Genomic DNA, 19,124 nt, shown 5'->3' with positions numbered 1-19,124 from the left:
AGTGCTACACAAAACTTGTAAATGTATTTAAGAGTTTTCATTTAACTCCCCCCACTTCTCAGCGCTGTTATTTATTCCTTCAATCACATTATTTTAATATTTGGGTTTTTCCATCGTTGCTTTTTAGCCCATTGACTATTTAAATGTATGGTTCTGTCCGCTGAACACCAAATTTTGTTATTTGTGACAGGTGATTTGTGAAATAAATGGAGAGAGAGGGGGGGGAGGCACAAACTAAGACATCTAACCATTAATGTACAAAGACCTGAGACACTATATCTCTGTGTCACAAAATTAATGCCATTTTAATTAAAGTATCAGCAAACCAAATGAGATTTTGTATTACATTCATTTCCCACTGTTTAACTATCAAATGTTGTGTTAAAACATTTAAACACTTCCGATTTTTTTCCCTTCTAAAAGAGAAAGAGCTGTCAGTATCCCATCTGCTCCCTCTCCAATGTGGTGGGTTTATTGTGGCTTCAGGGTTAACTTTCAAATGCAGAATAAGAGACAAAACTACTGGGACACTTACTTCTGTGAAAGGATGCCATTAGCTAGAATTCCTTCATATTGACTTATTCCTTTCTGTTGAATCACATTAATCTGGCCACCCAGCTCATCTGCAATGACACCTGCATGCACGGCGGATTTGCACAATAAGGAGGTCTGGAATGCAGAAACCACAGCTCAAACAAAAGGTTAAGTTTGGCAAGTTACTAATACTTCCATGCTCACTTTACCATTACCTCTCTCTTTCTCATATGAAATCACAGATCTTCAAAATCATAAAAAAAAGGAAAATTTAAGGTGACTATAAAGAAGGAAAGTATAGTCCCCCCTCCCCCAGTTATGTTTACAACACTTTCCAAAAAACAAGTGCTTTTGTCAAAAAAAGATTAACTAGTTTGCTTGCAAGGAAAGAACTCCAGGGTCACAATCTAGCAACCAACCCTCCCACATGGCTCTTCTCAGCAAAAGTAGTTTTTAAAAAGTAATCACTGCTGTTTGTTGGGTAAAATTAATGTAAAACTTCTTCATAGATTCCTATTCTGCTGAAGCCAGACACACCTATTTCTTTGTATAGATTGAAGAATGGAGGCCTGTCTACATTAGGGAAATTTGGCAAAAATTGGCAAAAATTTCCTATTGCCAACAACAGTTCGGTTTCACCATTGTAAGCCACACTAAAAGCTCTACTGTAAAATGGCCATTAGCATTTTAAGGACCATGTCGTCTATGTCTACATTTAGCAGAGAGTTAGATGGCACTATACTTAAAATACCAGTAGCTGGCCTTCACAATGGCTTCCAATGTTGCTATCCCCAGAAAAACTGAGCAACTGTTAGCAGTGATAGGAAAATTCCACAAACTTTCCTTACTGTAGACAAGGCCTAAGGGAGGTCATGTGATTTGTTTGATTTCATTTCGAATCATCATGTGTGATGAGCAGAACACGCTTTGAGTCAAGTCATATGCAGAATTTTCTTCTTCTTTCAGCCTATTTCTCTGTAATTCTCTAAAATGGTGGGATTGAACAATGAGTGAGCAGTCTGAGGATGTGCATGGGTTTTAAAACTCAACTATTACTTCATCTGTGATGAACTAAAGTGGAACTTTATGTACTGTTCTATGATCCCTTTATATTGGGATAAGCCTAGAGATACCAGAAAGATATCACAGGAATATAGGGATTATATTCTAGAACTGTGGGGTAGCCAGTGATCAGAGTAGGGTGTGGTCCTATTGGATTCTAGGAGGTCTGCGGGCGCTAACCTGCCCACATCTAAAGGACCTCCCTTCAGCCTATGGGAAGGGCCCACAAAGCCCAGAATGCCAAATGATTACTGTGGACAAATTAAGAGAAAACAGGGACAGGTGTGGAGGTCATAGGGTCAAAACGAGGAAGCTGGATGGGGACATCAACCAGAGAACCCTGGACAGCACCCACTGCCCCTCAAAGGTCTTGAGAGAGCCAGCAGACGAGTCTCAGTGGAACTCTGCCCAGATGCGTGAATGGATACCGGAGTGGAAATAGGCCCTACAGTTATAGGTCCTTCCCACAGCCAACCTCTGCTCCTTGGTCTGGTAAACTGCCATCTTGGCTATAGCCAAGGAGGAGGTTGATGAGGAGGTCCTGTGACTTTGTGGGGCCATGGATGGGTGTGCTTAAATTAATAGGTGAGGGGAGAAGTGCAGCCAAAACCTCAACAAGAGGCTCTTGAAGAGCCGGAACTGGGGCTGTAACCTGGTGCACTCAAGATAAACATGTACCAGGGTCTCCCTCATGCCACAGAAGGGGCAAGTGTCAGGAACGGGGTGAACCATGCCAAGTACATGTATGTGATCAGAGCGCCATGGGAGATCTCCACTGATGTCCGCAGCAGAACCAAGGTGGTGTAGAGACCAGGGCTCCACACCCTCTATTTGTGGAAAGAGGTCTCACCACTTGGTGTATGAGCAGGATACAAGGGTGGGGAAGTGAAGAGCGTGAAGCACAAGTATGTACAGATGACTTTGGTGCAGTTTGAAAGGGGACCGGCTGCAACGCGTACAGCCAGATTGGATGATGAGGGGAGAGTGGTTGGGAAGGCACGCAGGGCTGGGGGCCGATGGAGAGATCAGGCAGCTCAGGGACCGGCTGCAATGCGTTCAGCCAGAGTGGATGATGAGGGGAGAGTGGTTGGGAAGGCACGCAGGGCTGGGGGCCGATGGAGAGATCAGGCAGCTCAGGGACCGGCTGCAATGCGTTCAGCCAGAGTGGATGATGAGGGGAGAGTGGTTGGGAAGGCACACAGGGCTGGGGGCGATGGAGAGATCAGGCAGCCCAGGGATATGGGGTGAGAGGAATACACCCTCTCGCAGGACCCTGTCAAGATCAACCCGAGCAGTGGGGGGCAAAGCATCTCTCCTGAAGCACGCACCAGAGAGTACACTGGGTGGAGTGCCCCATGCGCTGTGCAAGCATCAGAAGATCCACCCAGTCTCTCCAGTCATACTCCAGGAGGTCTCTGATCCTGGTGACTTCTGCCAGGACAGAGTAAGGTGTGGTATAAGACAGGCATAATCAAACCACTCAGCCCACTTCCTTCTTTAAATGAAAAACTACTACTACAAGGCCTCAAAGGGGTAGCCATATTAGTCTGTAACTTTGAAAATAATGAAGAGTCTTGTGGCACCTTAGAGGATAACAAACTGAATAGGTCATGTGCTTCCGTGGGTAAAACCTGCTTCTTCAGATGAGTTGGAGTGGAAATTACAGAATCCAGGGTATAAGTAACAGCACAAGAAGTTACCTGAAGCTAATTAAGTCAGGGTAGATATGTCTCATTCAGAGCATCTGATGTGAAGATGTGAATATCAAAGGCGAGGAAACTGTCTTTGTAGCACGTTAACTAGTTAAGATCTTTATTCAAGCCTAAGTTGATAGTGTTGCATTTGTAAGTGTTGAATTTGTAAATGAACTCCCGTTCAGAGGTCTCCCTCTGTAATCAGAAGATAAAATTCTTTTGTAGGAGGATGGTTACTTTTAAACCCATTATTGAATGCCCGGGCAGGTTAAAGTGTTCCCTTGCAGGTTTATGTGTGTTACCATTGTGATGTATGATTTGTGTCCTTTTATACTTTGGTGCAGAGACTGCCGAGTTTGGCCAGTATACATAGCAGAGGGGTACTGCTGATATTTGATGGCATAGATCACATTAGTGGATATACAGGTGAATGAGCCCCTGATGTTGTGGCTTATGTGGTTAGGTCCTGTGATAGTGTTGCTTGTATAGATATGTGGACAGAGTTGGCAATAGAGTATGTTGCAGAGGTAGGTCCCTGGGTAAATATTAGTGGTGTTGTGTGTGGCTGCTGGTATTTGTTTCAGGTTGGGAGGCTGTTTATAGGCAAGGCCTGGCTCTTAAGGTCTGAAAGAGTGACAGATCGTTTCTCAGCACAGGTGGTAGCTAGTGATGTGCTGGAGGGGTTTAAAATGGGGACTGTAAGTGATGACCAGTGGTGTTCTGTTATTTTCCTTGTTGGGCCTGTCTTGAAATAGGTTACTTCTGGGTACTTGTCTGGCTCTGTCAATCTGTTTTCTCACTTCCTCGGGTGGGTATAAGTTTTAAGAATGCTTTATAAAGATCTTGTAGGTGTTTGTCTCTGTCTGTAGGATTGGAGCAGATCCAGTTGTATCTTAGGGCTTGGCTGTAGACAATGGAACGTGTGAGGTGTCCTGGATGGAAGCTAGAGGCATGTATAACAGTGGTCAGCAGGTTTCCGGTATAGGGTGGTGTTTATGTGACTATCATTTATTTGTACTGTAGTGTCCAGGAAGATCTCTCATGTGGACTGGTACAGGTTGAGGTTGATAGTGGGGTGGAAATTGTTGAAATCCCTGTGGAATTCAAGGGTCTCCTTCCTATGGATCCAACTGATGATGTCACCAATGTAGCGCAAGTAAAGGAGGCATGCTAGGGAATGGGAATTGAGGAAACATTGTTCCAGGTCAGACAAAAATGTTGGCATCTTGTGGGGGCATCGCAGTGCCACTGACTTAAAGACATCGAAAATAGTTGTGGGTGAGGACAAAGTCACATAGCTCAGCCATCAGGTGTGCCGTAGCATCATCAGTAATAGTGTTCCTGACACATCCAGCTTGACTTAATTAACCTCATTAACACAGGTCCTACAATTGATAGGTAACTTCTTTTGCTGATTTCCCCCCCCCCCCCCCCTCCCCACACACACTTTGGAGGACAGACTTTAAAAAATGGAAAGATCTATGAGGCGGCATAGCATTGTTCAGGGAGCAACTGAGATCAGGAATTGGGATGCACAGAATTTTCAAGAGAGAATCTGGAGAGTGTAGGAACAGTTTAACTTGTCAGCTAGTACCACTCAAAAGGACAGAGGAGGGAATAAGAACAAATCAACCATGGTAGCTAGAAGTATCTTTTCAGTGTATGGATTTTTGGCTGATATTAAGTTTTTTTGCTCATAAATAGGTGGTTGGCTTTTGTGGTAATATGTTAAGTAATCCCATTTATTGGCACCTTTACTACTAAGAGAGCTAAAAAATGAATGAGTTTTTTGCTTATTGTTCTAAATAACCATGCATATTCTAGGGTTAACAACTCTGTAATATTTAAAAACCAGACAGTCGAGCAGAATTGCCTCTTCCCCCTAAGCCCTGCTCCGACTCTTTCCAAGTCCCTGCCCCCATACTACCTCTCCCCCTCCCCCAGCCACTGCCCCTTGTCTGCTCCTCTTCTTACCTCCCCCTGTCACTTGCTGCTTTTCCCCTCTCCTTCCTCCCCTCTCCCTGGGTCTGTGCATCCCACCTCCTCTGCCTGCAGTAACTGGATTTGGGGTGTCTGATCAGTAGATCTGACCAAACACGGTCAGTCATCTTTTTTACTGGACTTTCTGGTCAAAAAAACCTCAGATACCTGCCAACCCGAGCAATTGCCTTTATATTCCATCTTTCTAAAGCCAGATTTTACCCTTCATACTTACATCTCGGTATCCTTCCACTATATTCCCAGAAATATCACCTGCTATCTCTTTGCAACCAGCAGGACAGTACTTGCTGCAGTAAAAGAACAGAAATGTGTTTAAGACACAGATTGTAATGCTACACACGCGTGCACACACACACACCCACCCACCCTCCAAACCAAGAAATATTTTTAGAAATGTGTTCTAACTGAGCATAAATTAACATGTTTTTAAAAGGCAAATTTGTTCTCAGATTCAAGTTTTAGTTTACTGCATACAGCAGGACTCAAAGAGAAACAAAACAGTCATCACTGAAGTACATTTTCTCCTTCAGTTCTGCTTGTTCTGTAAATATTACTACACAAGGTAACCAATTTTCCAAACAGAATGAGGTAAGAAATTTATGCTCAATATTATTCATGAACACAGTAACACGTGGCTTGTGTTCCAGTGCCATTTCAAAACCTATTGGAAGGATCACTGCCTCGAGAAACAAACCTAGAAACAATTTTAACTGGTTGTCTCAATCTAACATGACGTATGATCCTGGAAGATACTTAATGCCCTCATCCTAATGGTATCAATGGAAGGTCAGGGTTCTCAGCACCTCCAAAGGTCAAGCTCTGTGTTTTTAGTTTACCATGGCACTGCCCTGGTAGGCTACAAACCAAGAGTTTGAGCACCATAGTAGTATCTCCTTATTTGTTTCAGAAAGCAAAGTCTGTTGGGGAGATGACTCTTCGGCTACTCACAAGTTAGGTACAAATAAATTACAGCGTTATACTGAAAAAGAATCAGCTTCTCAAAAAAAAAAAAAACACTCCCGTGGTAAGTGCTAGGCTTTTAACCATGTTACAAGAAGCAAATAAGATACTTTATCCAGATACAACAATAAATAGGTCAAACAAGACATAGAAAAACAACTGCAAGGCATAATGCTGCACTCATTTACCTGAAATCGTTCTTCATGTGATGGTTTGCTCTCTCCAAACATGTGATTAGATCTGTTAAAAGTATGATGGCTAGTCATTGCTAACTGAAGCGCATAAACTGTAGAGAAAACTTGGCTAAATGTGAAATTATATTTTAAAAAGTCCCCAGATATTTAAAGTCCTTCAAATTCATGGCTATCCACTTTATATCCGTGGGTACCCACATCCGCAGCTATCCACAGCTCATTTTTGTGGATACAGACATATATATTAATTTTGTATCCACACAGGGCTCTATAGATATTATTTCCATGTTTACATCTCGATAGTTTACATTTTTATTAGCTGAATAAAACAGTTACGATCATGGCTCGACAAACTATGTAATCTACTCGCCATGGCAAGTAGATTACAACCTGGAAGAGCCGGGTTCGAGTGATCTGCACATGCGCAGATAGCTGGACAGCATGGCTGGCAAGCAGGGTTCGCAGAGGCTCGGCAAGCCCTGGTTATGATATCCTCACACATTCCCTTCCCCTCTTATCTGACCGGTGTTCCCTCTAAGCTGCAGGGCAGCAGTTTCACAAATGATTAACCAGCTCCACCCAGCCAGAGGCTCAGGACCACAGAGCTGACTGGACTGGGCTGATTAAATCACCTGTGAAGCTGTGCTGCCTCACAGTTTAGAGGGAACACTGCCCCATACCCCACAAAAAACAGATTTCCTGCTACCATTAAAAGTAAACTGCATAGTAAGACTATCACCGCATCAGGTATTGGCGTTAAATGTTAGTTTTCAACAATCTGATATACTAGCAACATGTGGGAAATATCTGAGCCTTCTTTAAAGGGAATGTGCTCATTTTCTGCTCAATCCTCCAACAGTCTATGTAGGACATCAATAGCTGCTCTGCGTGCATGCATTACTCTGTTCCTTGTGTATGCTGTATTAAAAAAAAAAAAAAAAAGGCTAAAGTAGATAATTTCCCTGGTAATATTGGGCACCCAGAGACTGGGTTTTATGAATTATTAGCAGCATGTTCATCTATACCCTCTATTTATCTCCAATTCACGAGGATAGTTGCTTTTTGGTTTCTACTATACCTGGATGATCACTACTGGCATAGGATAACAGAAAGCCCCGTCCGGATACATGGGACCCACTCTCAAAGCGAATAGTTGCTTCATTAGTAACCAGGATTATTTCTTTAGGAACAGGCATCATATTGCCACAGTATGGTCCTAAAGGCAGAGGGGAAAAAAATTCAAAAGCTTTTGATGACACAGATAAAATAGGGAGAGACAGTATTGTGACAGCTAAGGAACTTGACAAACTCATCCTTTTGCAATATGATTACACGTGTTTACTGCAGCTATTTCAATGCATTCCTTTGTGGGTCTGACCAATGATGTTACTGTAACAAAATGGCAAGAATCTGATCCTGTAAGTAGTGAAAACACTAGCATTTACATTTCTCATCATTTTAGCTTCAAGTGGCCTTTGAAGTATAATGTTTCTACACAACAGTAGCCCAGTTAGGGAAAGACTGGCATATTTAAAGGCAATCCAAGGCATTTATGCAGAGTCTGCAAGATAACCTATCTAGAAACACACACAACAGACAACTTTAGCTGTGACTGCAACTTAAAAAAAGGATAAGATCACAAAAAGCATGCATGTTCTTGAAAGAAAACATTTAGTAGGCGTAGCATAGTGAAACATGCCAGCACCACTTACAGTTTCATAGTCAGAAACATTTAAATTTTATATCAAGTGCTCAATCTTTTTCTTTCCTATAAACAAGGAAGCCTTGAAGAATTTTTTAAGTAGGCAATTCAAGTTTATTTTACGATCTTTAAATAAGAAAGGTAGTCTTCATGCTCCCATTGAAATAGATAGGAGTTTTATTGCTGCTAGCTACAATATCCCAGGATACCAATCAGAACAGTAGTTCTCTGCAACAGAGGCACCAACCCGGAATTACTGGCAACTATGCTATTTTTGAGAGGAACCTCTTCCTTTCCTATAGAGAAAATCTCTTTTGACTGGGACATTGCTTCCTATTCCTTCCTGCTGAAACCCCGTCAGGAAACAACTCAGTTTGGGTATGTCTACACTACCCCCCTAGTTCGAATTAGGGGGGTAATGTATGCATACCGAACTTGCTAATGAAGCCCGGGATTTGAATTTCCCGGGCTTCATTAGCATAAAGCCGGCGCCACCATTTTTAAAAGCCGGCTAGTGCGAACCCTGTGCCGCGCAGCTACACGCGGCACGGACTAGATAGTTCGGATTAGCTTTTCCACGAGGTGTACAGATAGTTCGGATTAGGACTACGGGGTTCGCACTAGCCGGCTTTTAAAAATGGCGGCGCTGGCTTTATGCTAATGAAGCCCGGGAAATTCAAATCCCGGGCTTCATTAGCAAGTTCGGTATGCATACATTACCCCCCTAGTTCGAACTAGGGGGGTAGTGTAGACATACCATTTCTGACTTCCCTTTCACCTCAAATAGCCCCGTAAACTAGGAGATAGTTTATATACCCATTAGTCTTATTGTGTGAAGATAATAGAAATCTCTGGAGAACTCACATCCAGAAAAACCATTTGCCCTATTGATAGTATATACATTGCAGGTTAGCATCTCACTACCTGGGGGAAATTAGGTTCTGTGTGTTCCTACTGAAGCGAGGGATGTTACCTATCAGTTACTGTTCCTCATGAATTCTTATTGGTTAGTCAACTATTCTATAGCTCCCGGGGGCGGGCCCAGAAGCCAGTACACTCTAGCCTTACTCCAGAGGAGCCCTGATACAGAGGCAGCAGCACAGGGTGGCAGGTGCTGGTCTGTGAGGGGAGCTAGTTTAAAAACCAATTCCCCTCACAGACTGGCAACCTGTCACCCTGTGCTACTACCTCTGGCAAAGAGACAACAGCCCATGTCTGGGTGTATGTGTCTGAGCTCCTGAACTTGGTGTGAGCTGGAACTTATTTTGATTTTAGGGTGCTGTGTAGATGTACCCCACTTGCAGGAAGCCCTACCTGAGGAGAGTGCTCCCCGGATATGGCACCCTGAAACCTCTCCCATGCCTCACACCCCCAAACTCCCTCACTCTTAGCTAACCAGAATTTTTCCCACTTACTGGCACTGCCTGTTCCTCAGCATGCTGGAATAAAAAAAAAAAATCTTATTTAAAAGCTCTAATTCTGCAGTAAACTCATGCAAGCAATGCACACAGAAAGCTTCACTGATATAAGAGTCTGCTCACAGAGAACTCATTACAAGAGCACGGCCTTATTCTTAATTCCTTGATGTTTAGTTTGTGTCTCTGCTTTCACCATAGAAAGCAACATTTAAAGCTATGCCTTCAAAAAGAGAATGTGTCTTGCTTCTCTGGTAGGTAGCATGTACATGGCTAAGCTAATATTTAAATGAATGGCAGACAAAAGGTGACCAGCTTTAGTGAAACTGAAGTCAGATTACCTTTTTCATCAGATGATTAATAAATACCTTCATACATAGTCTGAGCCCAAATTATTAGTTGCAAGACCAATACTTAGTTCGGAGGCTTCATCTGGTGATCACTGATTACACTAGAACCTCCGTGCTCTGGCTGTCCCTGATCCAGGAACACCTGTGGTCGAGGATGGCCATTCACCCTCTGTTTTTTGTTACTCTGTCCTCTATTAATATGAAAGAGGATGATCTTATGACCTCTATTTTTCTCTTAAGACCAGAGGTGAAAGTAAGTGGTGTGCCCCGTTGCAGCCAGCAGGCTGGGGTGTTCAGCTGCAGCTACTCCCAGCGGGGCCCCCGGGACCCTCTTGCAGGCTGCCTTGCTAAGCAGCAGGCAGATGAAAGGGGCTGGCTGGGGGTGTGCAGGGGAACAGGGCTGTCCCAGCCCCTAAGCCATTCCCCACCCTGTGAGAAGGGTAGTGGGGCTGCAGCTGTGCATACACTGTCTTCCTCTTCCCCTGAGTATCAGAGAGTGAAGCGGAAATGCTCAGCTAATGCCTTCTTCTCTCTCCCAGCCACCAAGGAGAGGGCAGAGGAGGAAAGCCGCAGGCTGTGAACTTTCCCCTCGCTCCCTGAGAGAGTCAGAAGAAGAGGAAGAAGAGCAGCAGCAACTGGATATGTGTGGCTGCAGCCCCCTACCCCACCCCGAAATGGCACCTTTGCCTCTCCCCACACTGACCCCTACACTCCCAGCCCCGACTCCAGAGCCACTGCCCATCCCTGGTCCCCCTCCTATGCACTAAATGCAACTGTCTTCTATTCTTCAGGTACCTTTATGGCTACCCTACGTGGTATGGACCCTGGCAGGGAGAGGAGGAAGTGGCTCTGTGTGCTGCAGGTGTGAGGACGGCAGCACAGCAATATGTTTCTCCTAAGCCTTTTCCCCACTGCTCCCATAAAGTTGTGGGATGTGGGCCAGGTGTGTCTCTGGAAGCAGGGTGCCAGACAAGCACCCGACCCTCATCCCCATCACACCTAGATGGGGTGTGCAGTGCCCTCACTGGCCTGGAGAATTCTTTCATCTGGTTTCACAGGGGATGCTGGATTAAGAGAGATTCAAGTGTATTAGTATATTTGCTGAGCAACGAACCTGAGGTATATACAGTGCTTCTGAATTGCTTTATGTCCCCTACACCTGCACAGTTTACCGGGATTGTAGAGCGCTTCTAGGACCAACTGAGTGGGAGGGACTTGAGGGAAGTGGCATATTCACTATGAAGATAACCAATTTATATTCTGTTTACTATTAGAATGTTGGTCAGCAGTGATTTCAAAAATGATTTATTGACTTCATTAGTGCATGAGAATCAAGAGGCAAAAGGATACAGAGAATAGGATTTATTTTACAAATTCATTAAGCTTCTTTTAATATTCAACTATTGAAAGAGAGAGAGTGTAAATACCTAAGTACAGTGGTTTCATACATAGCTTTATTAAAGCTCAAGACAAGCATTAAGGATAAAGAGCATTAGAATGTCAGTTCTGTAATAGAATTGAAAAGCAGGGGTTAGTAGTTCACCATAACCAATTTTCAAATTGTACATACTTTCCAAGAAAAGGATTATTAAAACCATAATGATCTAGGTTCGTCTATAAAATCTGTGACATGGCACAAATGTAAATATTTATTGTGTTTAGATTTATTTTTTAACTCCTAGAGTCACAGTCAAGGGAAAAACAGAAAAAAAAAATCAATTAGGTAACAAAATCCTCAAACCAACTTATTTGTATAGAACAGTAGTTTCCTTTAGGCTATGGGACATCAATAGTTCAAAAATGAACTTGTGTATTCCCTGCTTTATTACATTACTTCCAACAAAAGATAGTTATCTCGAGTCTGAATCACAGTTTACGCATATTTATGTCCCTCAAGAGCCACTTTACTACATTTAAAAGGCAGAGCCACAGTGGTCCAGGACCCGGTGTGATGCGGGTCTGCTGAGTCCTAGCTCACTCTGGGTTCTCCCGCTGTGGCTCTGCCTCCTCTGTTCTTCCGCATTGCAGAGACAGTGCTTAGGGGAACTGGCTTTTAAGCCAGCTCCCCCTACCACCGGCTCCTGCTTCACCCTCCCCTTGCTGCTTCTCATATAGAGGCAGCAAGCAGGGGGAAGCAAGTGATTGAGTAGTGACTTGGGGTACGTCTAGACTACATGCCTCTGTCACCAGAGGCATGTAGATTAGGCTACCAGACATAATAAAATGAAGCGGCGATTTAAATAATCACCGCTTCATTTAAATTTACATGGCTGCCGCGCTGAGCCGACAAACAGCTGATCAGCTGTTTGTCGGCTCAGCGCGAAAGTCTGGACGCGCGGGTGTCGACATCAAAGGTATTTGTCGACCACCCAGGTAAACCTCATCTCAGGAGGCTTACCTGGGTGGTCGACAAATACCTTTGATGTCGACACCCGTGCGTCCAGACTATCGCGCTGAGCCGACAAACAGCTGATCAGCTGTTTGTCGGCTCAGCGCGGCAGCCATGTAAATTTAAATGAAGTGGCGATTATTTAAATCGCCGCTTCATTTTACTATGTCTGGTAGCCTAATCTACATGCCTCTGGCGACAGAGGCATGTAGTCTAGACGTACCCTTGATTACCTGATAAGCCTATGTTTATCAGGTAGTTGACTATTCAAGAAGTAGCGTACATCCTTACTGCCAACCACAATGACTCAAAAAACAGCAAAGCAGGGCTCCCAAATTGGCTTTAAAAACCACAAGACTAAAATTTAAAGAAAAACAAAAAATCTTCACACATTACTACATTTTGGGTTAGTTTGATTTGCCCATCTGAGTCTTTAATGCATCAGATGCATTAAGATATGCAGGATGGATAAGCACTAGAATAAGTTTCTTCGAGAGGCTGTGAAATCTCCATCACTGGAGATTTTTAAGAGCGGGTTAGACAGACACCTGTCTGGCTTGGTCTATTGTCCTTGGTCCCGCCGTGAGGACCTGCCATGACTTGATGACATCTTAAGTTTCCTTCCAGTTTTAGCATTCAATGATATTTTCAAGCTCTCTTCCTAATCATTCAAGCTAGACATGGCCATAATAAACAGAGTAAACTGAAATACTTCTATTCACATGACTCCAGGAGCCCAAGCTTTAAGAAAAGCAACAATTATCCTGTGTCTCACAATAAAATGAAGAGTTGGGAACACTGAGTCCCATCATCATGGCTCTGGCAATCAAGAAAAATATCACTAAATTACAAAACCTGTAAGTTCTTTGGGGGCAGCAACTGCCTTTTTGTTATGCATTTGTACATAGACTACCACAATCTAATAAACATTTTCAGTCTCATGATCAGTATATATACAAATGTGGAATATGAACATATTCTTCACACTTCATGAAGACTTTCTATTAAAAAAAACCCCTCACCTATGAAGGGTGATAATTATCTTGATTATTTGTGAGAAAGAACCTAATAGCTCACTTGGTGTTATTGCATTATATGAATTATAGGTCTATCACACATGAATGAAAGGCAATCATCTTCCTTTGCCATCAAGATATCTTGTGAATCTATCCTCCAGAGATTCACACACTTCACTGAGATCAGCACCATGCTAAGATGACCTTCAAAACCAGCAAACATTCTAAGTAAAATGTATCTAATTCTTCCCCTTCTCTCTCCTCCAATGCTTTGCAATCTTTTTTCATTTGCAGACCCTTGAACATTTTTAAATGGAAGTGCAGGCTTCTTTGGAAATCTTAGTCTGCAGGTTCTAAGGTTGAAAACCACTGCTCTATTGCAACCCATCAGTAATTGCCAATGTTGTAGATACGGGTGAGGAAAGGCCTTGTTTTATGTAAAATTTTATCTCGTAATTCAAGAACTTGTATGTAACTTGTCATCTTAGTTGCACATACCTTACACTGAATATAAAAGCAGTGACTTTTGTAAGTTGTCACGCTGACATGAAAGGTCATTTACCTCCTACAAAATGAACAAGAGGAAAGGTTCAATATCAATTATAGTATTGCAAAGTTGATATGGGGGAGGTATACAGTATTCCCAAAGAAGATTCTACACCAAATAAGCAGTTTTAACAGCTCTATTCAGGATACAGAACTAGATATTGTGAGTATATTTTCAGCTTAATTTGCAGTCCAGTTATTATACCTAAATGAAAGCTAGTCCAGGATGTACCACATCTGCTTTCATGCAAGTTTGGGTACTAAAGTTTATGAATTAGCAAAATCCATAGTTCATTAAAGTTTGTTGCTCCTTCTTTAATATAGTCTTTCCTTTCTAAATCTCCTCCCAATTGCAGGCTCATGTGGGATCCTTCTCTTAGCGTCAGGCTTTCCTTTTAATACAAATTTACCTAGCCTTTGAGAACTACTGCAGCAGTGTCAGTTACAACTGGCACCTTAGCTCTACCTAAAGTTCATAACAGGGGCTAAAGCCGTCAGTGAACATGCTAGTACTTGATATATATTCACTTTGGCCAGGCAGTTTTATAGTATGTACAGAATGGCATTATTACTATGCTTCTTAAAGCAATACAGTTTATGAGACCCCCAATACTTTACACACCTGAAAACAGAAAAATCTAACATGCAGGAAGATTCTCAGATAAGGAATCCAAGTAAACAATTTCCATGCTTTTCCTCTGATCATAATCCATTAAAAACCTCAAAGCCTTTTAACGATTTATAATCTTACTCATTTTTCTTACTTACCATGTAATGCTGAGGAACTGATGATGGTAAGGTAGTTAGATTCACATTTCTGGGATTCAATATCCAAGTCTCCGATTTTTAAAATAAGTCGTTTTCCCTGAGGTACCTGAATTTTCTTTTCACAAACAGTATAGTTGGGGTAAGTCCCAGGATAGTTCTTGGATGCCAGAGTGCCACTGTCTTGATACACCACCATGTGCCCACATCCATCCCCTGGTTAGAGTGGAAGGGATGAGGGAGAAAGGAAAAAACAACAACATGTATATTGTTATCAGGAGTTACCCATCACTTAAAAAAACAACACAAAATAAAAATGCTTATTACTAATTCTTTGCTTAGTTGTCATTATCTAGGTGAAGTCCATTGTACATTTAAAATGGATGGTGTCACGGCACCTTTCTTTTAAAACAGTAAGTGGGGTGAGGAAAATGTGGTTGCTGTGTCACAAGATTTGTAGAAACTGTTGCGCCAAGTCTGAAGGAATCACACACACATGAATTTACACTAGTTTTCTATTTTATGGCCAAACCCTACTAAGAACGTGAGCACATAATGTAGCATCTGACTACAATGATTTTGACATCAATATTTTTCTCCCACTTACCACACTTCTCTTTCTCTCACCACACTTCATGTTTCAGTAAAATACAGTGCACGGTATTGTTGGGGACTGAATGTGAAAGCACAGCATTAAAGCTACCCCAAGAAAAAAGCGTTCCCGCTAATTTTTTCCATTCATGTGCGAAATAATTTTTTTTAAAACATGTACCAAGGCACTACCAGTGGAAACAAACAACTTATCTGTGAGTGCTCTGCTAATCAGCTGTGTGGCATCAGAATCTCTCCTGAGTGGCTGCAGAAGTCCACAGCTTATTGGGAACACCGCCCATGACTATTATAGTCAAGTTTATTCTCTTCTTTTGACTTATGCAATGCGCACACAGGAACACACATACGTGGGTGATGGAGCAAAGGCACTACAGGATGGTTTTAGAGCCACTGACCAATATGCACCTTCAGTTACATATTAGGTATGACAACTGGAAAGGGCAAATGAAAATGCAAGGCACCACTGTTAGAATGGGCCCAACAGACTGAATATAGAAGAAGTATTAGCTAAAAGAAAGGAAGCACAGGTACAGAAAGGAGACTCAGATTGCTAAGGAAACAATACAAAGTGTAAGAATAGCTGTACCAGTAATTTTAAGTTTATATTTTAAAAAGTCTTAATCATACACATGCCTCTGGATTTCCTTCTTTACTAAAGTTACTCAGATGCATAAGTGCTTGTAAGGCCACGCCCTCAGATTTTAAGCTCTAAAGGGCACAATCTTTCACTTTGTATCTTGCACAATATTGTGCACATTATTAGTGCTAAAATAATGACTACTACTAGCCATGTTCGCAAAGCAATAATTATTCAGAATGGCTGGGGATTGTCACCACTGTAAGTAACCAGAAGCGTACATTGGGTTTGTACTTTGGTCAAACAGCCATGCCCTTTCGGTTTTAAACTACTAGAGAAAAAACACTTAACACTTGTTTGGGTGAAATGGCAACTAAAAATAAAGCACTGATGAAAAAGTGTGATATATGTTGGCAACAGAAAGGTCACAATGTGCAGAGACAAGTTCCAACCTGTCAAACTTTTACACTATAATGCCATTATTTAATGCATCACAGACACACTTTCCAGAGAAAGCAGCGTTTATTTTCAAGCTTTATGATGCTCTGAAAAATATTAACAGAAAATGAACACAGACACCTACCAAATTCCATTAAAATGTCATTCTAATCCCTACTGTTCACACTCTTGGGGAGGAAAAACCCGCACACACATTAAAACGTCTCTGTGATAGTGGCACTCTCTAGTTTTGATGTTTTAGGCTGTACTGGGCTGTGCCAACCCCACGCTGGGTCTGCACGTGTTAACCAGGTCTATTGGTCAGAGAGCCCACCACTCCCACAGCCCTGCTGGGCATGCTCCAACCGGAGGACCAGTAGAAAGGCCACTGGAGCAGCTCAGTCAGGACTGATCACCACAGAGGAAGGAGCTGCCAGCAGAGCGTGGGAGCAGCCACAGCACTCCGCAGAGGAGGCTAGCCAGTAGAGACCAGCCGGGGAAGCTCCCAATCTGGAGGAAGCGAGTGGGGAACATGCTGACGACTGAACAGAGTTGGAAGTTGCCCAGGGCAGGGAGCTAGATCCCTGAGAGCTCAGAGTGTTGCAGGTGGATTCCCTGCTGAGCTAGTGGTAGGACACGTCCATCACTGATAGGACCCTGCTGCGGGGGGCTGCTATAGACTCGGCTGCTGGGCCCTACTGCCCCGTGGACAGGGGTGGCCACTGACTTCGGGCTGCCAGGCTGGACTCTTGGATGGGAGAAAAGGGGTAGTGCCTGTGGGTACTTGGGACTGTAGCATTCATAGGGTGGAGCACATATTGCAGGGCCTGATAGACTGAACACCCTGTCTCAGAGGAGGCTAGTCATACCCGCCCCATGACAGGCAAATGGTAGTTTATTGAGCAGCTTATTGTCTTTCGTGATACTGCCTAGCAATCCATATGTAATTTTAGGGTGCACCTGTCTGAGTCAGTTTGTTCAAGAATTCCTCCTAAATGGTAATAGCTAGAGCCACCACATTTGGTATTCAGCTTCCTTTCCTGTTTTTTTAAAGCAAGGTCAGGGTCTGTTTGTGTCAAGACAACCAGAAGCTCCAGGAATAGTACAGTTTTCCATAAGATGCAAAGGGAAGGGCTGCTTTTCCAAGGGATGCAATAGGAGAATAGCCACTGGGGACAGCCGTACCATCAAGGGAGTGGCCAACAAGGCTGAGGCTCTGCCATCTTGCCTGCCAACACACCAGGTAAATGGTCCCCCTAATCTAGACCCTTTCCCCCACTCCCAGCCCTTCACTGCAGTGCTTCGGGGAGGGGAAGAGAACAGGTCCCTGGACCCCAGCCTCCTACAAAACCCACATCCCCAGGGCCCTGCCTTGAAGGACTTGGGTAACACTGGGTTAAGTCTTCTAATAATAGCTATCACTCAGTAGCAACATCTGTCGATAAGCACAGGTGTGTCTATATGCAGACCTTGCACTGTTGTAGAATTCCTTAGTGCAATCAAAATAGCTTTTTTGGAAGAGTAGGTTCACACCGTGCATCATGTATAACTGTCATACTACAATGCTTGTGTCCACACAGCAGCACAATTTTACAGATAAAGGTGCAGTGCACTGTGGGTAGGTATCCCAGTGCCCTCCATTGCAGTTACTACGATATAGTAAAATATTAATTTGAACATTGCTTCTCACACATAGATCCAGTGGCAAAATGAGGGGATTGGTATGCAACTGATCCTCATTATGGTGTATTGCCTTTATTAAACTTGAAATAGTTTGGTGTTAATTAGATATGACCATTTAAATTCACTTCATGTGTGAGTGCAAAAGCTAATCGATTTTAAAGCTATGTATTTCTATACTGGTTGAACCTCTGAAATCCAGGACTCTTTGGTTTGGCAACATTCGTGGTCTGGCAGGATCATGGATATTGCTGGACCAGAGAACCCAGGCCGGCCAAGTTCAGAAGTGCAGCCCCCGGAGGTCGAGGTAGCGGATTGCTACCTGCGAGCTCCGGGGCGAGAAAGCCCCGTTTGTAAGCTGCTCTGGTGCCCCTGGTCTGCTGGAGATCGTCTCCAGCAGACCAGGGGCACCGGGCGGGTTCCCGCGCTTCTGAGGCTTTGCCAGGGCAAAGCCTCAGAAGCGCGGGAACCCGCCGCTGCTGCCGCTTCAGTCCGGGTGCCTGTGGTCTGCTGGGGACGGTCCCTAGCAGACCACAGGCACCGGGACTGAAGCCGCAGCCGCGGGGGGATCCCGCGCCTCTGAGACTTTGCCAGAGCAAAGCCTCAGAGGCGCGGCACCCCGCTGCCGCTGCGGCTCTGCTCCCGGTGTCCCTGGTCTGCTGGGGGCGGGGGGGGGAGGGCGCGGCTAGTGTGCCCCCCCCCCCCCAGCAGACCAGGCTTTTGTTTTGGACCCTGGAGCAGAGCAGCTGGGGCGCTGCCGATTGGTCCTGCAGCGCCGCTCTGGGCACTACTGGACCAACCCGGCAGCACCCCAGCTGCTCTGCCCCAGGTCCTGATTCAGCCGCTGCTGGTCAGTTTCAGCAGCGGCTGAATCAGGACGCCTGGGGCAGAGCAGTTGGGGTGCTGCTGGGTTGGTCCAGTAGCACCGAGGAGCGGTGCTACTGGAGCAACCCAGCAGCACCGCCCCAGGCGTCCCCAAGTCAGCTTCTGCTGAAACTGACCAGCGCTGACTACAGGAAGCCCGAGGCAGAGTTGCTCTGCCCCAGGCTTCCTGGAATCAGCGCTGATCAGTTTCAGCAGCAGCTGACTTGGGGAAGCTTGGGGTTCTTAAGTTGAATCTGTATGTAAGTCAGAACTGGCGGTCAGTTTCAGCAGCGGCTGAATCTGGACGCCAGTTCCGACTTACATA

The 19,124-nt window shown here is 44.1% G+C and overlaps 1 protein-coding gene across 2 annotated transcripts in view; it reads right to left on the bottom strand.

Moving 5' to 3' along the window:
- The window catches only part of DCBLD1 (discoidin, CUB and LCCL domain containing 1), a 65,313-nt gene that overhangs the window by 25,924 nt on the left and 20,265 nt on the right, over positions 1-19,124 (bottom strand). For both annotated transcript variants that reach the window (XR_012902648.1, XM_006123084.4), the window contains exons 2-6: positions 14,632-14,844; positions 7,524-7,661; positions 6,440-6,491; positions 5,506-5,578; positions 536-669 (exon numbers count right to left, since the gene is read on the bottom strand). Coding sequence is in view for 1 of the 2 variants with exons in the window: in XM_006123084.4 (XP_006123146.3) it covers positions 536-669; positions 5,506-5,578; positions 6,440-6,491; positions 7,524-7,661; positions 14,632-14,844 (610 nt within the window). In the remaining variant the exon portion in view is untranslated. The remainder of the gene's footprint in view (positions 1-535; positions 670-5,505; positions 5,579-6,439; positions 6,492-7,523; positions 7,662-14,631; positions 14,845-19,124) is intronic.

Source organism: Pelodiscus sinensis, chromosome 3 (assembly GCF_049634645.1).
Source record: "Pelodiscus sinensis isolate JC-2024 chromosome 3, ASM4963464v1, whole genome shotgun sequence".
Taxonomy (NCBI): domain Eukaryota; kingdom Metazoa; phylum Chordata; order Testudines; family Trionychidae; genus Pelodiscus; species Pelodiscus sinensis.
This window is presented reverse-complemented; position numbering and strand designations above follow the sequence as displayed.